This window comes from Austrofundulus limnaeus, unplaced genomic scaffold (assembly GCF_001266775.1).
Source record: "Austrofundulus limnaeus strain Quisiro unplaced genomic scaffold, Austrofundulus_limnaeus-1.0 Scaffold22, whole genome shotgun sequence".
NCBI classification, from domain to species: domain Eukaryota; kingdom Metazoa; phylum Chordata; class Actinopteri; order Cyprinodontiformes; family Rivulidae; genus Austrofundulus; species Austrofundulus limnaeus.
In genome coordinates, this window is record NW_013952424.1 from 1700251 (window position 1) to 1716867 (window position 16617).

General features: G+C 38.4%; 1 protein-coding gene and 1 long non-coding RNA gene across 4 annotated transcripts in view; one reads left to right on the forward strand and one right to left on the reverse strand.

Moving 5' to 3' along the window:
• LOC106514763 (uncharacterized) overlaps positions 1-337 on the reverse strand; it is a 1558-nt gene extending 1221 nt beyond the window's left edge. Inside the window, exon 1 of the long non-coding RNA XR_001309921.1 lies at positions 287-337. This is a non-coding gene — a long non-coding RNA (uncharacterized LOC106514763). The remainder of the gene's footprint in view (positions 1-286) is intronic.
• Positions 1-15341, forward strand: part of cacna2d1a (calcium channel, voltage-dependent, alpha 2/delta subunit 1a) — an 80964-nt gene extending 65623 nt beyond the window's left edge. For all 3 annotated transcript variants that reach the window (XM_014004178.1, XM_014004179.1, XM_014004180.1), the window contains 16 exons: positions 290-350; positions 443-549; positions 2296-2380; positions 2517-2579; positions 3021-3124; positions 3290-3361; positions 3728-3795; positions 3879-3917; positions 4013-4084; positions 7386-7538; positions 9124-9176; positions 9581-9636; positions 10626-10752; positions 11424-11536; positions 12055-12137; positions 14087-15341. In XM_014004178.1, coding sequence (XP_013859632.1) covers positions 290-350; positions 443-549; positions 2296-2380; positions 2517-2579; positions 3021-3124; positions 3290-3361; positions 3728-3795; positions 3879-3917; positions 4013-4084; positions 7386-7538; positions 9124-9176; positions 9581-9636; positions 10626-10752; positions 11424-11536; positions 12055-12137; positions 14087-14209 — 1379 coding nt within the window. In that variant the 3' untranslated portion in view covers positions 14210-15341. The remainder of the gene's footprint in view (positions 1-289; positions 351-442; positions 550-2295; positions 2381-2516; positions 2580-3020; positions 3125-3289; positions 3362-3727; positions 3796-3878; positions 3918-4012; positions 4085-7385; positions 7539-9123; positions 9177-9580; positions 9637-10625; positions 10753-11423; positions 11537-12054; positions 12138-14086) is intronic.
• The last annotated feature ends 1276 nt before the right edge of the window (positions 15342-16617 follow it).

The following is a 16617-nucleotide window of genomic DNA, read 5'->3' on the forward strand; positions in this document are numbered from 1 at the left end:
GTGTAGCACATTTTCTGCACATCAACTATGTGTTCTTTCCAAAAAGATTAGCATTACAAATTATAAAATAAATAAAACTAAATGTACACAAAACAATCAAATATTTTTGTTTTATTTGTCGAATCTTAATGTGTTTTCACCTCTGGACCACTGTTACAAAGCAATTACAAAATCAGTTTGGTTGCTCCTAAAGTTGCACTGTTACACATTCGGCACAGTGGGGCATCATCTGCATACAGTCTCACTCACCTACTCATTTAATCTGATCATATTATTAACTTTTCACCAGTTTCTGAGAGCCTGATGGCAGACAAGTTTGATGAATATGGCTACACATTCATCGCACCAAGGTAGGTTTACATATAGCTCAGTCCTGGAGCTTGTACTTAATTCCCAACATCACAGCTTTGACCCACTATAAATCAGATTTTGTTTCCAACAGGATGTACTGCAAAGACTTAAAGCCACCTGATAAAAACTCCACCAACACAGAGTTCCTGAAGGAGTTTAATAACTATATTGACACAAAGACTCCAAACAATCCAATGTGTAAGTATATCTTTTTTTTTCTTTCTTTGACCTGCTTCATATGACCTGCTCCCTGCCTTTGAGAATAAATCTTCTAAAAAGCTTCATAGTATTTGCTTTAGCAGTTATAAGTGAATAAATCCCAGCCATCTGGCTTTAAACATTAAGGTGTGTGTTGAACACTTAATAGAAGCGTGCCAACTTGTTCCCAAAGGTCGCTCTGTCCGGTGAAATACAGGTCTGGTTGGATGGTTTGATGTGCATGAGCAGGCAAAGCTTTGTAATGTGGAACCCCTGTGTTCGTGTTCCCCATTTGATGCTAACTCCAAAGCTCTGACCATCACACGCCTGGCTGCACATGTGTGAAGCACGTCGGCTTAGATGTGACACACACACACACACACACACTATTCACCGGTAATATGCCTTCCACACCCCTCCTTGTAGCCGCTCGACCCCGTGCAATTACTGTGTGTTGGTGAAAAAGAGCAGGACACGTCCACTCGTGAGCGCGAGCAGAGCAATAAAACACAAATCAGGGGCCGAGTGGACTTTCTCCCTGACATCTGACCAATGCATTAACATCTTTATCGTTCCTTGCATTGATATGAATCACTCATTTTTGTGTGTGGTGGTGGTGGGGGGAGGGTATTGAGCAAACAGTCCCGGGACATTTATGAAAGGGTTCTTTTATTGCGTTCCATTGTTTTAATTTGATGGTTTGCATTTAAGGACTTGCTTCAAACATCTCAACACGATCAGTCCAATAAAACTTTTCACCCGGTTGAAATATTACTTTCACTGTTATTAGCTGCTAGTTTAATGGAGTCCACAGAGACTCGGGAGGAGAGGAGAGGGGCAGCAGTATTTGTGGCTCAAGCATCGTTACATGCTTTACGTGGTGAAGCCACTGCAGTGGCGAAGAAGTACATTAGGAATTCCTGGGCTGCCTTCAATAAAGAATCCTTAATGAAAACCACTACACAAGGTTGGACGGCGCGGTCAGAGAGAACTAAAGTGTTGCACCAGCTGTTCCTTTCTGATGTGTGTGGTGTGTCGTAAAGGTTGGAGGAGGTGGTGGTGCTGTATCAACGAACCTCAATGTTTATGAACTGAAACAAGGCGGCGGGTTCAAAGATACGAGCATGACCAGAAAGGAGGCAGCAGCTTTTATTTTTTTCTGGCCTGTTATGTTTGTCATGTGGTCTTATCAGGTGTCCTGTGAAAGGTTTTTTTATACACACCTGCACCACCTCTCCTTGCATTACACCACACAACATTGGAAGAAAGTTTTTTTTTCATTTATCTTTTGAGACTGAGAAACATTTAAATTGTATTTGTCTAAAATAGTGTAGTTTTTTTAACCTTCTGATGATTTTAATTTTTTTCTTACATTTTTAGTCCTGCAGGCCTCATATTAACAAGGAAAAAGCATATCATTATTTATTATTTCAACATGTCACACAGTCAATTTACAAAACTCACAAAATGTGTTAACACTCACAGTGTATGTTGAAGATGCTTTTTAGCTCCCACCACATCAACTTAACCTTATTTTTTGCAAATTATTGTCATTTTTGTGAATGAAAAGGTGAGGTATGTGCTAACAGAGAAAATAGGTTCCACAATGTGTAGTGCTTGGCATATGTTTGTGATGACTCCCAGCTACTACCACATCTACAGTAATTTTAGTTCAGTAGTGGTAAAGAAGTAAGTTGATATTTTAAAAAAATAGCTTAAGATTTGCATCATGTATTTTTTTCTCAGGTAATGTAGAGCTGGTGAACCGACTCCTTTTGGATGCTGGCATCACCTCAGACCTGATCAAGATCTGGAAGAAAAACGAGTTTCAGTAAGTGAAGCAGCTATGCTTGGTGTTTGGCGGCACCGACGGTCCAAATATTTCTGCATCACCAATAAATGTCAGAAAACACATTCCAGATTTTTGTTGCTGTGTGATTTATAGTGTTATTTTCTCCGCTCGTCAGGCATGGTGTTGCAGCCAGATTTGTCGCCACTGATGGAGGAATAACACGTGTCTTCCCTAAAAGGTATTTATTTATTTAAGAACAGTTATTCAGCCTGATCAGAGCAGTGGTTTTATAAAACCTTTATCATTCCACTACTGTTAAGTGTCCTTGGGGTACAAAGTGACCCGTTTCCCATCATCTTTATCCYTTGCTGCTCCTGCCATCTTCTTTAGAAAGAATATTGGACTCACATAAAATGTTTTAAAAACATTTTCTGTTTTAAACTTTCAAATAAAATAATAATACAACCAAATTTAGCTTTCTGAAATTTTCTCAAAATTCATTCGGTGGTTATTGAGATATTTTGCTAGTGTAAATGTGAATGTTTGACTTCAACAATAAAGAAGGAAAAATTGCATCTGGGTTTAACATTAGATGCTAAAAATGTCAGCGATAAGGAATGGTTTTGTTTGTTTACGGGGAATTTTTCAGAGAAACATGGTTGGTCTGTGTGTTTAACAGTGCCGGACTCGACTGGAATGAGGAAGCAGAAACTTACGAGTCCAGTTTCTACAAGCGCAGTTTGGACAATAACCTGTACATCTTTACTCCAACACGTTGCAGTGGTAAAGAAAACAAGGGCAATTTCTATCAGTTTGTCAAAGCTTTTATATTTTTACATCCCTAATTAAAAAAAATGTGAACATTGAAATCATTGTATTCTGTTTTTATTCACATTTAGACAATTTCTCGATGTTTTTGTATTGATTTTTGTTGTTTTCTTTCTACAGAAAGTAACAACTCAGTCCTTGTGAGCACAGCAGTAAACGTCACAATAGATGGCATCACTCTTAAACCAGCTGGTAAAAAAAATWTGAAAAGTGTTGGCGTGTTTAAATTATATTCTCTCAAATTGCCTTCTACCCTGCCACCTTTATGTAAACACACTGACACACAGCTACACTATGTAACCTTTATACCTCATAGTTAGTATAACTCTAAACACTGTCACAGGCTTCTTTTAATAACCACCATTCCCCGTTTTTTTGATTTCTTCCACCTCTCTGACATACACACACAAACACACGTACACAAACCACAGATCAAGTCGTCCCATCTCCTATGATCTTTAGCCAAGTTTAAATTCTTGAAGTTCAGAGTGTAAAGTTGATGCAGAGAACCAAAATGATCTAGGTTATCTGGCATTTGTGTGTCTCTTTCTCCCCCAGTTGTTGGTGTGAAGTTGGACATCGAGGCGTGGATGGAGATTTTAATCAACGTCACACACAAGAGTGATGTGAGTAGATTTTATCTGCATGACACGGACGAGCCAAACTTCAAATCCTAACTTTTGATCATTGCTCTTCTGTGTGTTTGAAGTGCAAGGATGAGATCTGTGGCTGTACGAGAAATAATAAGGTGGGAATTTATTGCACATTTCAATATTTTGTAATTTTTTTTGTTTTGATATAAATAAGAACTCTGTTTAATCATTTATTTCTGTGTGATTTCAGAGAGTAGACTGCGTCATTCTAGATGATGGTGGATTCATTGTGATGTCCAACCAAGATGACCACATTTCCAAGGTGATTCTTTGCATTTTAAAGATTGTAAGCATTAGACACAGCAGTGGCAAACACCTATTGATTCCATCGAGAGCCATCAAAAATTTCTACACGTCTGAGTAAAATTAGAGTTTGAATATGGAAATGATTGTGGCCTGCAGGTCAGCAGCCAGGATGTTCCACACAGCAGTGCCATAGGGACTGAAAACATCCTTTCATCTATTTCTGGATTAGGGCAAGAGAAGCCTAATAAAACTGGATTTAATCAGACCTCACTTAGACTTTTACTGCAGTTATGGATGCTTAATTCTATTGCCCAATTCCAGAAAAGGCTGGCAACCATGTAATCATCAACATGTGTGTATCTTTGTCTGTTATAATAAAACTCTCAAAGGATATGCTTGATAGATGGTGATGATGATGATGATGATGATGGTGATGATGCCTTTATTGACATTGTATAGAGCACAATGAAATTACATTTAAGGACACCCATTCAAGAAGACACACACATGACAAAAACTTGGGGAAACAGATGATCAGGTCATGCGGCAACCAGCAGGGRTCGTGCTAACTTTAAAAAGAAAAATGAAAAAAAAAACACAGAAGGTTAGATGAGAGAAAAAAACATATATCAACAAAATATGACACACTATGGTGCTTATACTGTAAAAAAAAAACTCTACAAGCAAGAGCACATTTATTAGCCAGAGGAGTAAGTGAGTTCAGAGGGCGTGTATCTGAAGCCATGAATGTTGAATGCTCTTGTGTGAATATCTGAAGAATGAGTCCGAAGAATCTGTAATCAGTTGTTTGGGAACAGAAGAAAAGGTTTTCAGTCAAGTAGACAATAGCAATTTTTTATCTGCCTTAATGTCTGCTGGTACATCCAATGTGGTGAATCCAATAAGACAATCAATGTGGGCAATCCCGCCGAGCTATAAGCTTCTCCAAGATCAACTCCAGCTCGCCAGCAAAGTCCAGTAACCACAGCCGGCCCATGACCCTCAGCAGAACCGCTTGCAGACCAAGTCACCAGCTTGCTCAAGGCTAAAGTCTGAGTGCTGAAAGAATGACAATCCTTCATATTGGTCAGGCAGCTAGGAAATGGCCTAAATAGCCACCAACGCTGTTTTGTAGAACACCAGGAGACCACCAAGTCGATCTGTAGAATCCAGTGATCAGAATCCAAATATATATCCAGAACAGAGCAGAACAGAGGTCCCACCTTTGAAATGTCCTCCCATGGAAGAAAACTTTGCTCCAAAAATTTATTAAGAGACCAGCTAACCAAATCTATTAAAATAAAAATATCCATAATTTCTGGTTTCGGATGAAAACGTAATAAAGGCTCCAAGCAGCAAAGCAGGGAAGATGAGAGAGGGAAAAACCATCTTAGAGAGCCTTTTCAGGACAAGACTCAGATGTGCAAATATGTAAGAAACGTATTGTACATGAAAGCATCTGACTGCTCATTTTGTTAAATGTGCAGTTCTAACAATCTTCTGCAAGGAATTCTTACAGAAGATATCAATTTTAGTCTTAAATATTTGGAAATTGACATTTAATTTGAAACCATTTAGTTTCAATTTTCCAAATACAATACAAGCAAAACTAAAAAAAAAATGTTTTTAAACGCAGTGTGAATGTTAAGAATAAGCATAACTGAAGCTAAAATCTGTTGCTATTATCTTTTGATGGTGGGAAAAGTAGGTAAAAGTTATAAATAGCAGAAGAGTAGCAAAAACATCCAAACAACCAATCTACCAAACAGCTAAAATGATCAAAACCTTAACTGAAACTATATCTAAAAGATAAAATAAACAAAAGCCTAGCATGCAAACCTTAGCTAGACTGGAGTTAGGAGCTAACGCTGACAGGAGCATAAGAAGGCAAAACTTGAACAAATATTTCGAAGTGAATTTAAGGAACATTTAAAAAAAATTTTAAGAGATCTCACTGGGTTTCTATAGGGGACGTTTTTATAAAATAAAGAAATTAATTGATTCATAAATGCACTGTTCGTGGTTGACTCAAGCATTTTGATGTGAGAATGGATAAAATTGAAACAAGTTTGCAGAAGAAGCAACAAATAGGTAAACAAGGGTGTGATTGCTGGATCAGCACACACATAATAAACATTAATGAAGCATACTAAAGGCCAACATTTCATATTTCCCTCATGCACAAACCCAAAGAACTAACATGTCTTTAACCCCACCTTCTCATTGTCTTTATGTTTAATGTTAACAGTGGGCCCCCGGTGTCATCTGAGTAAATGTAGCTTCATGCAGGTCGGACTCGCTCCTAATCAGGCCTGGGTGTGTGTTGAATAAATCAGTCCCCCTCAGATGTTTGGCAGGAATACTAAAACCCAGCAACCATGTTTGTAAAAGACTGTGCACCCTCAATCATATTTCCTACAGGAGCAACGTTTCTCTCTCACTTTATGACTTTCTCTCCCCAGCTCATTCCTTTTTCATACTCAAAAAAAAAAAAAACCTTGGGGAGTCTGAAGCCAGCAGGCCTGTGACTGTTAATTCATTATATGCATTGGTGCACTGGGAAAGAGGAGACGGCTCTCGTTACCTTATAGATTGGAGATTTATACATCGTTTGGCTTGCAGGAGGAATGAGTGTGTGGAGGGCTGCTTGTTAACAGTGACCTTACAAAGTGGAAGGAAAATGATTGTTTGCATTTACTAAAGTGCTCGCACATGCACCTGAGCACATGTGCAACAAGATATCTACTGTATGTGAATACTCCCACCTGGATACATGAGTTTTTAAACACTTCCCAGCACTCGGACGCATCACACCTCAGAGACGTTCGGAAAAACCACATCCTCGATGCAGAAACTGATCGCCTGATGGACGATTTCAATCACATCGTGTTAGTCTGTCACCCTCTGGAAGATCTCAATTAACATTTTTTGTAATGAATACTTCTTGAACACTGTAAGATGAAACTCAAACCGTTAAGATCCTCTTTAAATAAGAGGAAGCCCAATCCACTTGTTTTCATGAAATGCAATTTCAAGACTTTTGCTTGCATAAAGGTTCAAAATCATCTCTGTGAGGCTTTGTTGCTGAAACCATTTCGCTCATTCTGTGAGGTCAGGAACATTTCTGGTAGATTTTGCCTCTGGGCCCCAAAGCAGATTTACACAGTCTTCATGTATCAGTTTTTGTTTGGAATCATGTTTCTGCCTTTTGAAATCGATGTCATGAACCTTGAACCCTGCTGAAGGAAGTGCGCTGAAGGAAAAAAAACTAATTACGATCTTCCCTCCGTTCTGCTCCTTCTCTCTCCCCACTTTAGATTGGGTGTTTCTTTGGCGTCGTCGATCCCGTTCTGATGCGAGCCTTGGTCAACTCATCCCTGTTTACCTCCATAAGCACCTACGACTACCAGTCGCTCTGTGACCCTAAGAGAGAGAACAAGGCGGCTGCGGGCCTGCGCTCCGTCTACGTAGTGAGTTACATAAGCCAGAGACGAATACGGCCATGTTCACACTTTTTCATATCTGTACATGTAGTTTACTCATTCTTGTATGAACTGACAGATTAATGCTAGAGCTGACTTTTGCACTCGTACCTGCTGCACACTTTGTCACTCAACAGAGAACCATAAATCTGGATAAGGCAGATGAGAAAGGAAACAGAGGGGTTGGTGAAAGTGTTGGAGTGGGAGTATGAGATTAGGTGGTCTAATGTGCTTGAGAAACGCATTAAGCAACGTAGAAGCAAGCGCTGTTTTTCATCACTTCCAGGACTTACAAATTGGAATGAAATGCTCCAGATTGTTTGAAGAGATTACAGCAACAAAGACAAATTTCTCTTTTTTTTCTAAAAGGTTTAAACAGTATGCAGTGCTACGCCGATTCTGAAAGTTAGAATATTAAAAAGATAGTAGGGGACAATCGTCCGTCCGTCTGTCCGTTTTCTTCTGCTTATCCGGGGTCGGGTTGTGGGGCAGCAGCCTAAGCAGAGAGACCCAGACTTCCCACTCCCCAGCCACTTGGGCCAGCTCCTCCGGGGGAATCCCAAGGTGTTCCCAGACCAGCCGAGAAACATAGTCCCTCCAGCGTGTCCTGGGTCTTCCTCTGGGCCTGTGGGACGTGTCTGGAACACCTCACCAGGGAGGCATCCAGGTCTAAGGCGAGGACCTTGGCGGTCTGATCCTCGGCCACAGAAGCTGGCTTTAGGGGACAATCGATGTGATGTTTTTAAAAAATGCCAATACTGACATTTAGAAATCTTGGCTGCTGATGGCTGCTATACAACACAGATGGCTAATATCAGCTGATTAGAATCTGTATAATTACATGTAATTAAAATGGAATGAAACAAATAATTATCAAATTCTCTTTTTTTAATGTAATACGTCAAAAATGTTTAAAGTCTGAACAATTCAAATTCAGTTTCTRMTGGAACATGTTTCTCCCATACAAACTCACTGCTTTCTGTTTGTATTTTTAAAGACTTCAGACAGGGGTTGTAATTAGCCTTTACCTAAAAACAAGTTTAAAAGTACTCCAAAGTATTTGTACCTCCTCCCTGTTAGACAAACAAAACCACATAATTTCCCGACTTGAACTCAGTTGTGTACAAACACGGATGACTGACGAAGGTGGGATGAAAGCTGCGTCGCTGTGTGATCAAAGAGCCTGTCAGCAGCCAGYGATGCCTCTAACACGGTTAGTTAAAACTCCTTGATGACTCAATCCTCCGTCAGCTGTAGAAGAAAAATACACCTCTGACTCTCCAGAACAAGGCCCTTGCATGCTAACCATAATCAAAGCAGCATGTCTGGGCTGTTTTATTCCAACCCTATGCTGCTTTTGTTTGTCCTCACTGACTCTTTGTTTACATGTTTATTCTTACATCTGTTGTGGAGAATTTTGATCAGATTTCTCTCAGACAAGGGGAACTAATACAATCTTTGGCAGATTCTGTCTGTGTTTGTTCCTGGTGAAACTGGACAGTGGTCAGCCTCTGTAAAAACAAATAAATGTGTCCTTATCTGGTCTTCACCTTCATTTTTTTCTTTCTTTCAGCCAACTATTGCAGATATTCTGAATTTAGGATGGTGGGCCACAGCTGCAACCTGGTGAGTCTTTTTTTTTCTGAATGACTAAGAACAAACTTATACATTTTAAAGCCAGTGCTGTAAATTCTTCCACCCAGTTTRTAATGAAAAGCAGGCCAGGATTTGCTCCTCGCAACGGCCATACTGTACAGCATCTGTTTAATAGATAAATTGTTCCCGGGGTGGTTAAGATTCCACAAAATCTTCTGTTGATTTATGCTCGGTCTCAGTGTCCTGATGTCATCAGCAGCTTGTGTTACAGTATGTCCTGCAAAAGTGGATTTGAAGGCCACAGACAGTGTGGTTGTACGCTCGCATTATTAGGTTTTTAATTGATTTAAGATGCAGTTCAGACTTGGAGTTACACACGTGGTTAAAGCTTTGTTTTAGTTATTTGAATGTTTGGGATTTGTTTTTGGTTTCAGGTCAATAGTGCAGCAGTTGCTGGTCAGCATCACGTTCCCCAGTTTTCTGGATGCAGGTGAGCTTCCGTTAATTTCCCACCTAYGTTTAAAAGTTTTGTGCAGTTCTTACCTCTTTGTTCAGTTTAAACACTGTCATTCAGGAGATTACATTTGGATTTTTAGCTCATTCAAACAGGCTTTAGAAGCTTTCCAGCAGATTGAGGTGCAATAGACGCAGATGTAAAATAGGAACAGTCGAACTCTCCTTCAGAGGAATTCACATTCTGCACATGTGAACCAGACCCATGTGGCGGCATATTTCTGTCCATTTTCTGAGGACACAAATGAGGTATTAGAAGACACAGATCACCAACAGCTTGGAAACAAAGCCAAATGACAGGCTGGATTTGTGATGAAGATGTTCCCTTTTAATTTAAACCTTCTCTGAACATATGGATGTAGTTGAGGTTTTTATAACAAAGTTATTGAAATGTCTAGCATTGACATTCTTGGTGCCCCTTTCATTGAATGTGACAGCTCAATTCCTCATGCAAAGTGTCTGTTATTTATTTATTTATTTATTTATTTATTTATTTATTTTCCAAGAAGGAGATGTTCCATACTTTTAAAAATATAGGTCTTTATGCTGTAATTATGCTTTTACTTTTGTCACATTTTGGTGTCGTTACGCTTTCTAATTGTTACATTTTGTTCAGCTTTTAGGTCTTGCAAAAGAAGGCATCCACAAACATTTTTAGGATTCCACTGCACGCTATTGAATTAACAATAATAAATAAATTCTAAAACCCCATCCATTTTTAAATTATATTGTAAAAGTAAAAAAATATACTCAAATTGCCCATATTGCACTAAAATATTACATAAATTTTTACTTGGTGGTCAAGAAGTTTTAGGCAAAAAAAAAGGTTGTAGGCACAAACATGAACCTTTTTATAGGTTTGTTTCTGATGAGCAAAGTCTATTTTTTAGGGAACAAAAGGTATGTTCAAGTTATTTATACATGATGAAGTAATTAAATTAAATGTGATTTCATGTCCACCTGCAGCTGAAATGGATGATGAAGCATCTGATACGATGACCAAGGAGGTGTGCATCACAGAGCAAACCCAATACTACTTTGAGACTAATGACTTGTCTTTCAGAGGCATTATTGACTGTTCCAACGACAGCAGGTAATGATGCCTATAAACCTTCAGTTTTACTTTTTCACTCACCAAAATAAATTTCTATTAATGAGAAACAGCAGAAGTTCACCAAGACTGCATTTTGAATTTGTCAAGTTTGTATAACTTTAGCTACTTTAGTTAAACCTTGAAAGAAAAGGGTAGAATAAACATTCTCTGCTGCCTGTTYGCAGATTTCACTCATGTTAGCTTCCACATTTAATCAACATTTTCCAACACATAAATGACTGTTTCTGTCAGTTTTCCAGATATTGTGTTAAAATTTGATGTAGCCGTATTTGAAAGTCATAGTCCATCCATACTCTGAGCACTAACATGTTCAAAATCCAGCATTAGATCAAATAAAGTCATTCTACAAGGTTTGAACAATGGAAGGAATGCTAGGCTTTTAAAAGCTGTATTTTTAGATCATTTTAGAAAAAAATAAAAGAAGCAAACTAGGATTACTGTCTTCCTCTGTCTGCATTCTGGTTAAATATTCAACTTCCTGCATCTCCTGTGAGCATTTTTTGTAAATTGAAACTGAATCTCGAGCTCTTGGGTCAACAAACAGCTCCTGTGTCTCTCGTGTGTGTGTGTGTGTGTGTGTGTGTGTGTGTGTGTGTGTGTGTGTGTGTGTGTGTGTGTGTGTGTGTGTGTGTGTGTGTTCCTTTTTCTAGGACGTACCACGCAGAAAAGCTGCACAAGACAAACCTGGTCTTCATCATTAGTGAGAGGGTGGAAAGCAAAGGCACATGTGATTCACCCCCATTAATACAGGATGAGCAACAATGTATCCTTTTCCCAAACACTCCTGTCCTCTGGCACAGAATCTGTGCTTTCATTCAGCACATTTCTAAGTTTTGGACTTTGACAAGAATTTCTTAGAKGTAATCACCAGCTGACACTATAAAAAGATCACTATTAATACTCCCTGTTTTCTTTCTCCTACTCAAATCAGTAGGTTTTGTTTTTTTGCCACAAATTACAAATTGGCACAGACCTATTTGCTGGTGTGTGTCTGTACAGCACATGGGTTGTGTGAGATCGGTCTGCTGAACAGCTTACAAACAAACCTGTGATGCACTTTCAAACACACCGAGCTGCCATCAATTACAGGAGAGAAGCTTCCTGGAACATGTCTGCCACATCATTGAGGAATTCAGCAACCTTCTAAAGATCCAAATCTTTTCCTATTTGTGGTGATTTTCTCTAATCAGTGTCTACAGAAGAGAATAATTATTTGTCGCAGGTAATAATAAATGCTGACTCATGCTTTGTTGCGTCATGATCCTGACCCGACTCTTSCAGCCGATGGGCCTGATCCCTGCGAAATGGCTCTCGAGCCTCGCTACAGGAAAGGACCTTCATTTTGTTTTGATAAAAACGAGGATGTAAGTTACTTCTTGCTTACTTTGTATTTCATGTTTTTTCTGGAAACTGGAAGTTTTCAAAGTTTTTCTTTTTATTTTTACATTTTTTTAAACAATAGAAATTGCAAAATGAACATAATTAGCAAAACAGAAATTAAAAGCTGTGATAAAAATGTAGCTAAAAGATAAACAAGCAACACTTAACTTAATGTAGCAAGACTGTAGCAAACAGCTAAAATTGGCATAACTAGCAAATTAATAGTTAAAATGAAAAATAAGGCTCAACTGTTCCCAAAAGGTAAATAAGACAAAAAACTAGCAAATATCCTGAAGAAAATTTAGAGAACAATGTTTTTAAGAAAACTGAAGAGAWCTGAAAGTGTTTTAATGGGGAAAGTGTTTGTAAATAAAATTTAATTCAAAAATAAAAACTAAAAGGTAATGCCATACTTGGCTGCTGATCAAACTGAATGTTTTGTCAAATGAACAGTTTACACAGCATAAAGTATGCAAAAGTAGTGTGATTGCAAAAATATTTACTGAAGAAATTATAACTAGGAAAACAATGCTGAATCAGCATTTCTTACTAACCCTCGCAGGTAGCAAATGTGACAAATTAAACAGCAGGAAATCAGAGGTCAGGGCTGTCGACAAATAATCCTATCCATGTCTCCTTTCCATTGCTAATAAATTTACATGTCACTTCATCTTTGTTTCCCCTCAAAAGCTGCGCACACGAAGGTTTTCCATGCAAAGATAAACAGTTCCTCGAAATATGAATCACCAAGCTAAACAAACACCAGGAGCTGCACTGAATATTTGCGTGTGAAACCTTGACACTTGAAAGCTCTGTTTGCTTTGAATCTATAGTCTTTTTTTTCTTTTTTAAATTTCGTACGTCTGCGCACACAAACATGCACCGACACGCTGTCTTGTCCTGTAAGCAAACGCCTTTCTATCTGATCTAACTTTTTCTGCTTGTATCTGCTTTCTAACCTGTCAACGTTGTCCACTGTTTGCTGCGTGAATTTTTTCTTTTTCTTTTTTTTTTCTTCCTTTTTTTCTCTGCATGTTCTGCCTTTTGGTTGTCTGTTGGCCGTTAGGATGAGGCCATGTGTCGAAGGAGCTCTGGCTCCCCATTGGCTTCGTCTCTGCTCATGTTTCTGCTGCCACTGTTCATGTGCTGTCTTGGGTCAGTTTCATAATCTCTCCCATTACCATTTTTTTCCCAATCTTAAATTCGTTCCGATAGTTTTTAAAGTTTTTAAAGTCTTTCTATTCTCGGCTAATTTTCCTCACCTTCTCTCCTCTTGCATTGAAATCCTCCCTCTGCTCCACTTCCTCGCGTCTCTTTCCATTGTTTTCCCACACTTGTCGTCATCACCTGCCACTCTCTGATATTATACTACTGTCTGACTTCGCCTCCCTGTCTCTGCCTGTCTCTCCTCAACATATTCCCCGTCTCACCTGACTTTGAACTTCAAGCCCTGCTCTTTGTATCTGTCCTCATCCATCATTCTCCGTCTACCGAGTCTCCCATGCCTCTGGTGACTTCTGATGTATCCAGACACCAGCAAAAACAGATCACTCACCTCTCATTTGCATCCAGATTTTCATACGTCTCTTTGAATGCTTCTCAACTTTATTTGCCCGTGCCAAGAAAATATCAAGACATTCCTCCTCCCGCTCTCCACATGCTAAGAGTATCAGATCATACATAGTAGTTGTTTTTTTTTTACCTAAATGTATGTATTTTTATATTCTCAGATTTGAGCCTTCCTTTGCTCCAACTCCCTGTTTCCCTGTTAGGTTTTATTGTCTTGCATGGCATTTTCACACAAGAACTTGTTAAAGAGCCAAAAGAAACAAAATATTTATTTTCACTGTTTTGTATTTTTCTTAATGTTTGCATTGAAATAAACCAAGTACCATTTATTTAAAAAATTAATGTTTCTTTTTCCCCCTTTCAGGAGAAGGACCCTGACTGTGGCGGAGTGTCCGGCCTGAGTCCGTCACTTTGGCTCATGGTGGTCCTTCAGGTTGTCTTGCTGTGGGTTGTAATGGACTCCAGGCACCACGCCGTCCCATCATGACCTCAGAACAACAGGAACCAGTCTTACACAACCGCTCCCTACAGATAACAAACATGGCTACCAGCATGCAGCGCTACCATCGAAACCACCTCCGACGAACGGCGCTTTGTAACAAAGAAACGAAAAAGATGAGAACCCACTTGAGTTTCCTTCTATTTTTACTTTCTGGGCGTTCTCTAAGTGATGGGACCGGGKTACAGGTGGCTAAAGAAATGTATCTGCCAAGATTTGATTGATTAGAAAGGTCTTCAACTATCCCTCATTAATTCTGTGGATCCCGCCATCMAGAGATTAATTTTGTTTGGCGACTTCCAAACATTATTTAGCTCGATGTCATTGAAAGAACAGATCGGACTGCCTTACACAGTCAACAAGAACTAAAACATGACTTTTTTTATTCAAAATGCTGAGAGGTTTTATTCATCACTGCCAAAAACAGTGCAAGAGTAGACTTTACTTTGAATCGACTTGCAGTGCTTAGTTGTTAGAGATTTATTTTTTCGATTGAGGATTTGGCTGAGACGTCTCTCACTGATGCCAAATGATTACATCTGTCACTGTTCAGTTGCCTCAGCTGGGTTGTTGGTTCTTTTGTTGAAGTCAGATTTTCAGATGAAATCACCAAGAACCTTTTTAGTGTCTCTGAGGACCATATTTGTACTTCAATCTGCTGCCTTTTTATTTACATACCCTGTTTGCAGTGTGGAGATTCTGTTTAGTGTAATCATTCTCAAGAGCCAACCCTTGTACTGCCACAGAGTGTTTGTGTGTGTAGGTTTGTAGCTGTAAAGCTGATTGAACAATCAGCTCGGGAGCTGTCTGTGTTTGAAATTCCTGCCTTGATTGTTGGATCGCTCCAAGGAAATCTTTGTTGCCATAGAGAGCATTAACCAATCAGGATGAACCTGGCTGGTGTCCAACGTGGCTCATTGGACAAATTCTCCTGTGCCATGTGGACTGTTTCATTCATTTATTATTTATTAGTTTGAATAAGGTGTCAGGGTTAAATTCAGATGTTTGCCTTCAGACAAGAAACTTAGAGAGTTAAGGGAATATTTGACTTCTCAACATATAGGTGATTTTTTTTTTCTTTTTCAATCACGTTTTCAAATGAAATGACTACTGTCTGCACTGCAATGTGAAGTGCAGGTTTTATTTATCTTCTATTTAAGAACAGACACTGTTGCTCTTAAATCAACTTTTTTTTTTGGTTTATAGTCTTTTTTTTTTTTTCAAAGAAAAAAAGGCATTTCTGACATTTACAACAGAACAGATAATTTAAAAAAACACACAAAAACTAAATTCAGCTAAATCTTTTTCCAATTTTCAAAAGTTTAAACTAATTTTACAAGTATTTTCGTTTGTGAGAACTGGATTGCTTCTGAACAACGTCTGAAGGTTCTGAAGCAACTTAAGCTACATCCAGGTGATGAGCTAAAGCCAGACCACATGCTACATAATACAGCAGCATGAATCCATAGTAAAAATCTAAGTGCTACATTGATTAGCCTTCTGTGCAGGAAAACACATCTTTAGGAAAATATAAACAAAAAAATACACGAAAAATCTAAGAACTGACAAACGTTTTAGTCCATTTCACAGACAGCGGTCGCTCAGTCAAATCAAACTGTTTCTTTTTCTCTTGAAATTGAATATTAATTACTCAGCATCTCTATTTCCAAAGGTTTTGATACCATGTGATAAAGAACAGTACAGCGGTTCCCAAAGTTGGTGTCATAAAAAACAACACAATTGGGGGGGATGATGGTGTTTTTAATAAATGTGACAAGAAACTAAAATGAGAGTCAAATTCATTTAAAAGGGATCAGAATAGTAGGTTGTTCCCCTGATGCTCTTGTTTAAAGGGATAATCGAGTCATTGTTGAATTTATCAATATCAGCTGCGACATTGTGCTTAAAAGGAAGAAAAATTTAGGAATGTTTTGTTTTTCCAGGTTAATAAAACAAATTCTAAATGTCACACTGGTGTTAGAGAACATGTCATTAGCTAATAAATTTCTACGCCTTTGCATGAAGTTTATCACAGTTTGTTGTTTATAAGCCTGAAAAACGTTACAATTAGCTTTGCAAGGATCAAGACATCTGCCCTTTTCTTCATTTGTTTTCTGTGAATGTCACAGCTGATACTGACAACAATTTGACCAAACATCATTTAAAACATAATGTTTATTATTAGCAATATTTGTTCACCTATATTAGCAACAATAATGGTCACAAATCTCTACCATGTTTACTTTGTGAGTCAAAACAGGAAAAGCTTTAGAACCAGTAGTATTACACAGCTGTGTACTTTTGATACTTTTGGGTTTTCTGAACAGTTTAAAGAAAAAATCTCCATTTTCCTCAGTATTTCTTATTTATTTTATTTTATTTTATTTTTTTTTTTT